The 7,105-nt window shown below is 55.8% G+C and overlaps 1 protein-coding gene across 1 annotated transcript in view; it reads right to left on the reverse strand.

The window, feature by feature from the left end:
* Window positions 1–7,105, reverse strand: part of MICALL1 (MICAL-like 1) — a 20,603-nt gene that overhangs the window by 3,799 nt on the left and 9,699 nt on the right. The window contains 7 exon segments of the mRNA XM_009881891.1: window positions 1–145; window positions 482–867; window positions 1,519–1,696; window positions 1,880–1,939; window positions 2,476–3,056; window positions 5,366–5,562; window positions 6,233–6,303. The exon segment at window positions 1–145 is cut by the window's left edge and continues 10 nt beyond it. Of these exon segments, the coding sequence (XP_009880193.1) occupies window positions 1–145; window positions 482–867; window positions 1,519–1,696; window positions 1,880–1,939; window positions 2,476–3,056; window positions 5,366–5,562; window positions 6,233–6,303 (1,618 nt within the window).

Consider the following 7,105-nt stretch of genomic DNA (forward strand, 5'->3'; position numbering starts at 1 on the left):
GAAGAGCTTTTGGGAACCGAAGCCTCATCAGCGTCACCCAACACCTTGGCTGAACTCTCAGAGTTGATGCTCTCGAGACTGAGGGCTGGAGATGGGGTGGAGGATGATGGCTCGGAGTGCGACAGCCTGGAGATCGGGTGGTGGGCTGGAAAGCAAAGGGAGAGCTTAGGAAGGAAGGCAGGGCGCAGCCAGGAGAAAAGGGGAGAATGCTATATAACGGGGGCAGATGCGAGTGCAAAGGGAACCAGTGTCTGTCTCTTTTCAGAGAGGACAGATGGGACCCTCCAGAGAAAAGGTCTGGCCTGCAAATGTTGTGCTCCAGCGGGTAGAGAGGACATGGCTAACACAAGTCCCAGCACAACCGCCCCTGTGTAAAGGCCTGGCCTGGCAGGGTGACGCAGAGGCGCGCTGGGAAGGGGGAGCCTCCAAGGGGCTGCAAAGGGCTTGTGGAGGAGGGATAAGGGGGTGGGGGAAAGCTCACCTAATGGGGAAGCACTGGGGGCTCGTGGAGCTGGCCGCTTCTTCGCCTTTGGGCTGCTGGTGGGAGTGATGCCATACCAGGGGTGGAGAGGCTTGGCAGCAGTCTCACTTTGCTCCTGCTCAGGCGTGCTCTTTTGGGCGGCAGCACTCTCCTCTTCCTCCTCGTCCTCCTCCTCAAAGGGGTTGTATGATTTGGGCTCTGTGACATCAGACCTGTTCTCCTCGCTCTTGGCTTTCCCCACCCCCTCCCCATCCTCCTCCTCTGAAGTCCTGCTTGGAGTCTCATGGCCGCTGCCTGGGGGAGGAGGGGGAGCTGGCTTCTTCTTGGGCTCTGCTTGCACTAAGGCCATCCATGGTGGGTCCTTGGCTCTTGCAGCAGCTCCAGCACTGGGAGAAGAGAGACAGAGGTGGCAGTGAGCAGAGACAAGCCAGGAGGGTGATGGACAGGATAGGGACTTAGCCCTCATGGGAAAGGATGGACGGAGCAGGATGTCTCCCATGCAGAAGCAGCTTTCTCATCCAAGGGTGGCTCTACTCTTTGCCAGACACAAAATGTCTCGTTCTCTGCGGGCAAACCTACAGGCCTGAGAGAAGCACAGCCTGCCTGACTTGCCTGCTGGGCCCAACATTTTGGTTTCTGAATATTACAGCCTCCATCTGTTCCCCAGGCTGGGCATGGAGGGGGAACTGACACCAGCTATCTGCCCTCTGTGGTCACGCTCCCTTCCTACACTTCAGAGGGCTGTCTGTCACCTTACTGCCAGAGTGTCCCAGGGACAGACCCCTCCTTGCTAACTCCCACAGCAGAAAGCACCGCTGCTCCTTTGAGGGCACAGCTCATGGCAAGCCCCCACCACGGCTCAGTGGATCGCTGTTCATCAGGAAAGCGGCTGTCACTTGCTGCACACACCCACTTTTTGGTCATTGCGAACGTGGGGTGCTTGTGCAACCTCTGTCCCAAGAGCAGGCAAGAACGAACCAACGCTAGCGGGCTGGGTAAGAGCCCAGAACGTCTAAAGGTTGCAGCCAGACACTCACAATGTCCCTGCACTGGACCCTTCCTGGGACAAACCCTCCATAAGGCAGACAAGTGTCCCCTTCTCAGCACCCAGAAGCAGGGCCGCTTCAGAAGGACCTTGACAGTCTGCATGTGCCACAAAAAAAAAACCCTTTCTGAATCCCCCAAACTCTTTACAAACCCTAGGAGACAAAGATCCTGGGAGGTACAGACAAATACTGTCAGCCTGACTGTACTGAGCTGGCACCCATCAGGTAAAGGAAGGGACCTGATCGTAGCCTATGTCCTCCAAAGAGTAGAGGCTGATGGAGGTGGGAGATGAGACCACAGCTGAGCCGTCCCTACAGCCCCGCCTTGTGACCTGCGAATAGAAGGACCTACCGATCAGAGGAGCAGGGTCTCCCTCGGGGTTTTGGGACAGGGGGGCTGGGTTCAGGTACCCTACCTAGAAAGACACAGGGTCAGACTGTCACAACACCAAAAGGACATGAAGAAAGAGGTTAAATCAACATGAGGCACTTCTTATGCACCTCCCTGCAGGAGGCTGGCTGTTCCCACTCTCTGCAGACCTCATGGCATTTCTCTCACAGTCAGTGTAGTCAATCGACCCCAAACATCCTTGCCTTGCCTTTTTCTCCCCACCCCACCCCTGGAGCTGCACACCTGGAGAACTAACCTGCCCTTCTCTCCCCAAACTTGTGAACTGCCCTAGCACTGCCACCTTCCCTCCATGCTGGCAGCATCCTCCCGAGAGCTCCAGAGAAATACAAGGGAGCAGGCCGGTGTGAAACCTAGCGCTGCTCTTCCCGCTGTGGGGATGGCTGGCAATCAAGGGCTTGGTGTCCGAGCCAGAGATTTATTTGGAGGCAGAAGAGCTTCAGGCTGCAGAGAAGGAGCAAAACTAATCTAGCCTGCAGCCGACCACCTCAGCTACCGCGGAGGTGGAGGGTAACTCCTGCCACCGCTGTGTCTCTTACCGTTCACCATGCCAGGCCCATATTCACTGCCATCGCCCTGGAGAGTGGACCGGGGCCGGGGGACAGGGTGAGAGGTTGGAGGAGAGAGGGCTGATGCATCAGTGGCCCTCCTTGGGGCAGGGGTGGGCCGCGTTTCTCTGAGCTGTCCATCCAGTGAGCTTGCTTTGTCCTGGGTGAGCAACGTGGGCTTGCTGGGAAGGGGAGGTCTGGGGGGAGTTTGAGAGACGGGTGCCCCGCTGCCTGCAGGGGCAAGGGGCATCACTGTCTCTGCTTTGCTGGGCATGCTGTCCTTCTCCGCTGGGCTGGCTGGCCCCTTCGCAGGCATACGTGTCTCTGCCACGCTCTCCAAGAAGTCATCATCATCTTTCCCCACCTCCGCTCCTGTGGGGAGGGCGTCCTCACCCATGCTGCCATACCCAGTTTCAGTTCTTAGCTCCGGCGACCGTCGGTCTGGGCTGGGCCTCCTCTCTGCCTTTCCACTCATGGCCAATTTACCACGATGTTGCGTGCAGACGAAAGTCCCTGCCTCTGATCCAGGCTTGTATGATCCCGGGAGCAGTGTGCTGGAGCACTCCTTACACCTGCCAACGAGAAGAGAGAGCCCTGTGAGATGGGGGACACCATCGTGCCCCTCAGGGAAGGAAACGCACTTGGGAGATCTCTGCAGGGCCATGGAGTTAGTTCCCACCCCTGCTACTAAATCCTAGCACGGTCATGGGGAAGTCATTCAGGAAAGGAAAGGAACAGAAAAACGTCACCATGCCACTGTATGAACCCATGGGGAGGTCATAACTCAAATAATGTGCGCATTTGGGTTCCTCCTTCAGCTCGTAAAGGATTTAATAAATGTGGAAGGGCAACAGCTGGTATTGGGACACAGCATGGTTTCCAGACCTGGAAAAGTACAAACCCACAATTTTCCTGGAAAAGATGCAGCTGGTGAGGGACAGGAGAGAGAGCTACAAGATCACAGGTGGTGCTGGGAGGGGGAAAAGGGATCAACCATTCACAGACATGAAACAGGGAGTATCAGCTGGAACTAGGGAGCAGCTGGTTCAGAACTGGCACAGGGAAGCTATGGGCTGCCTTGCAGGGGCCAAGGGTCCAGGCAGGTTAAAGAACATTCAGACACATTTGTGGAGGGAAAATCTAAAAACCACCACACCACCCCCAGACTCCGAGTATTAAATAAAACTATGCCCCTTTGAACTCAGGAAATCCCTCTGCTGGAAGCTTGAAGAGTAGATAGGAGAAGCAGCATACGAGCCTCGCCTGGTCTCACACTCACCCTCGCTGGTGCTGACCATGGCCCCCCACCAGGGTAATGACATTTGGCTGGAAGGATGAGGGAATGTCACAGTGAGGCCGTTCTTACACTCAGCCTTGCCTGTTGAAACTAGGCTAATAGCTTCCCTGTCCTTCACTGTTTGCCACATCTCTTTGGCTCATCCACTCTTTCCCCCACTGAGTCTTTGAATCCTCCCTAATGAAGCCCTCCAGGCGCAAGCGTAATACACAGCACTGGCAACCAAGTCAGCCCTTTTCCACCTGGGAAGGGAGGCGGATAGCATACACGAAAGAGAGCCAAGGGCAAAGGGCTGATCAAGCACTCCCATGAAAACCAAGCTTGTCCCTTCTTGTCTGAATACCTGGCGCTCACAGCAGCTGGCTGCCCTACGCTGCAAGCGGGTAATTTTGGTGAGGAATTCTGCTCTGGGTGTCCAGTTGACTGGGATTCCCTTTGAAATGTAGAGCAGAAGTGTGAGGACACAGGGGCTCTGGAGAGAAGGGGTATGATGAAATGAAGAGGTGGCAAGTTCAGACAAGGGGAGAGAGAGGTTTGTTTTGGTTTTATCTCTGTCAACCCAGAGAAAGCACTGCCACGGGACATTCCTGACCAAAAAGTGCCCATGAATCAGCAAGGGGCAGGGGCAAATAAAAACAAGAAAAGCACAAGGAGGCAAAACACTCAGCATAAAATTACAGGGATGTCACTGCTCAGTCAGAAGGGCCATGAGCTGTGCCAAGGCAGACACGGCACCTCTCCTATTCCTGGCTCCCGCTTTTGTCACAGCTGCAGATGAGAAGCTTGATGGGCCCCAGCTCAGCTCCCCTCCTGCAACGCTGTTTCTATGACACATCCCCAGCTGGCTTAGGCAGGAACTGTTTATACAGGTGAATGAGACCTCCCATATCTTCCCAGTGGCTCAATGTTTCTGTCCTCAGATGCCAGCTGCCCACTTGCCAGCTCTTGTCCTGTGACCCACAGGAGAGATCTCGTCCTTTCATCATCAGAGCAGGGAAAGCAAAGTGAAATGACTTCACAGGTGCTGCAGGTAAGGACCTGCACCCAGGGAGTAACCACAGAGCTGCTGACGTCTAATCCCTCATTCCTCAGTTTGGTAACAGTCTGCAGCTCTCCACATGCTCCCCTTAGAGCTCAGCACTACCACGGGCAGCGTGGGAGCCTGTATATCCAGTTGAGGATGTGGAATGTAGGTGGAAGGAGGTCTGTAGGATGATGTCCTGGCTTAGACCTCATTGGAAGGTGGTGGTGGGGGGTTCCGGGTAGGCAGGTGGTAGAGGCAGAGCATTCTGGTTTATGGAGATGGGAGAAGCACGAGGGGCTGGGATCCCCCAGTCGGGGAAGTGGGAAAGTGCAAGAGAGCAGGGGAGGCAAGCAGCACAGGGCTGGACACAAGGGGCTAGTCAGACCTCTGGGACAGGGGGCTGGCAGGCAAACAGACCCTCTTCAGCAACATTTTGGGCACTATCATCGACGCTCCATGTTGCCCAAGGACACGGACATACAAAGATGGGATGTGGATGGCCACAGACCTCCGGTTTGCTGAGGAGAGTGACCGCCCCAGCAGGCCTGGCCAGGACATACCTAAAGCACTGGCGGTGGTAGAGCTTGCCCTCGGCCAGGTAGCGCTGGACCAGATGGACGTGCTGCTGGCAGGCTGCGCAGGTACTGCTGAGCGTGGTGCGCTGGGACTGCTCTGACGGGTCTGAGGGGACATCGTCCTGAGGCACAACACACGGGGAGCTCAGGATGGGGGCCACAAGCTGCTCCGCAGCCCGTGGCTCCTCCAGAGCAGCTGCTCCCTGTGCAAGGCCCATTGCTGAGCGCTTGTGGCACAGCTCAGGGGCTGACAATGCACAGAACAGCTGCCCCTGAGTCCAGGCACAGGCAGGCTGCCTCTTCCCAAATTAGAAGGGGCCACTCCCAAAGCTGCCTTGCCCCTATCTAGGGCTGAAGGACTGTGGAAAGGACTAATCTAAACCACAGGCAGCAGGGACCTGCGAGAGGAACCCCTTCTCTTTGGAAAATGTGCCATCCTAGATACCTGCTAAAACCTGAAATAAAGGGCCAAGAAAGAAAAAGGCATCTTTTCTGCTCTTCTAATCCCACATTCCTTCTCTTTTCTCACATACAGGGTTATCCTCCCATAGGAAGGAGGGTGCTTGTGCCCTGGGTGGCTCAAGGAACCATCTGGCACCGATCCATCCAACTTCTTGCCTGCCACAGACAAATTTCAGTCTAGACTCCTAGAGAGAAATCACTCCTTCAGGTGGGCCGCCCAAAGCACCAAAATCCCAAACAGCCCTCCCATCCCCTGCAAAGATCCATCCCGCTGTGAGGGACTCTCTCCCATCTCCTCACCCGAAGCGCAGGGAGCACCACTGCCTCAGGCTGGCTTTGAATGGAGAAATTAGGTACCTGTGGTGCCGGGGGACTCTCGACCGCAGCCACGGGCTTCTTTTGGGACAGCAGAGGAGGCGAGGAGGCAGCAGCTGAGCGCTTCATAGGCGGAGGGACTCTGGCTGGAGGCAGAAGGCAAGGAGGATCAGGCACCGAGAGGAGCAGTGACTCACACCACCCATGTGGGGGAAGGGGAGGGGAAAAAAAAAAAAAATAAATCTAGCCTTGTGACATAGGATGGGAATTGCCGCTCCTGACACTTCAGTGCCTATTTTAGGTGGAAGAGACAAACACAATCTAATAATGGGTCGGCTGCGAGGCTGCCAGAGAGCCTGACCCTGCTGTGGATCCCCTTCTGTGGCCCAGGGACACCAGCCTCCCACTGTGATTTGATTTACTCATCACATGCTGCTTGGCTTCCTTGCAACCAACTCCCTAAGCAATGCTTAAAGCCCAGGGCTGCTGATGTATTGTTGTGACCCACTGGGCCCCAGGGCTTCCGGGCTGTCAGCACGTCTTCGAAACATCCCCTGCCTGTTAGGGTTGGCGCTCACACGCCAGTCGCCAGCAGGAGTCCTTGGCTGGGAGGCCAGCATCCCTGGAGAAGTATACACACGTGGACGAGATTTATCTGACGCTGTGGCTGGAGAGCAGAGCAGAGGAGACCTGGAGCCCTCATCTCCACCCAGGAGGGATGTCCTGGAAGAGCTGCCTCAGAGCAGCACTCAGCTCAGGTTGCAGTCGCAAGGGTAGTTGAGCTGATTTGAGACGCTCCACCCTGGCCCCCCTCCCTGTCCTCCAGTTGCTTTACATTCACCGATGTGATAAAAATTAGCTGCGGTAGGCAGGTTACCTATCTAGCTTTCTCCCATTTTAGTGGGTTAAAGCAGATCACAAAGGGGTCTGATGAGCACCAGGGCTGGT

The sequence above is a fragment of the Charadrius vociferus genome, unplaced genomic scaffold, assembly GCF_000708025.1.
Source record: "Charadrius vociferus isolate BGI_N301 unplaced genomic scaffold, ASM70802v2 scaffold413, whole genome shotgun sequence".
In the NCBI taxonomy this organism is placed as follows: Eukaryota; Metazoa; Chordata; class Aves; order Charadriiformes; family Charadriidae; genus Charadrius; species Charadrius vociferus.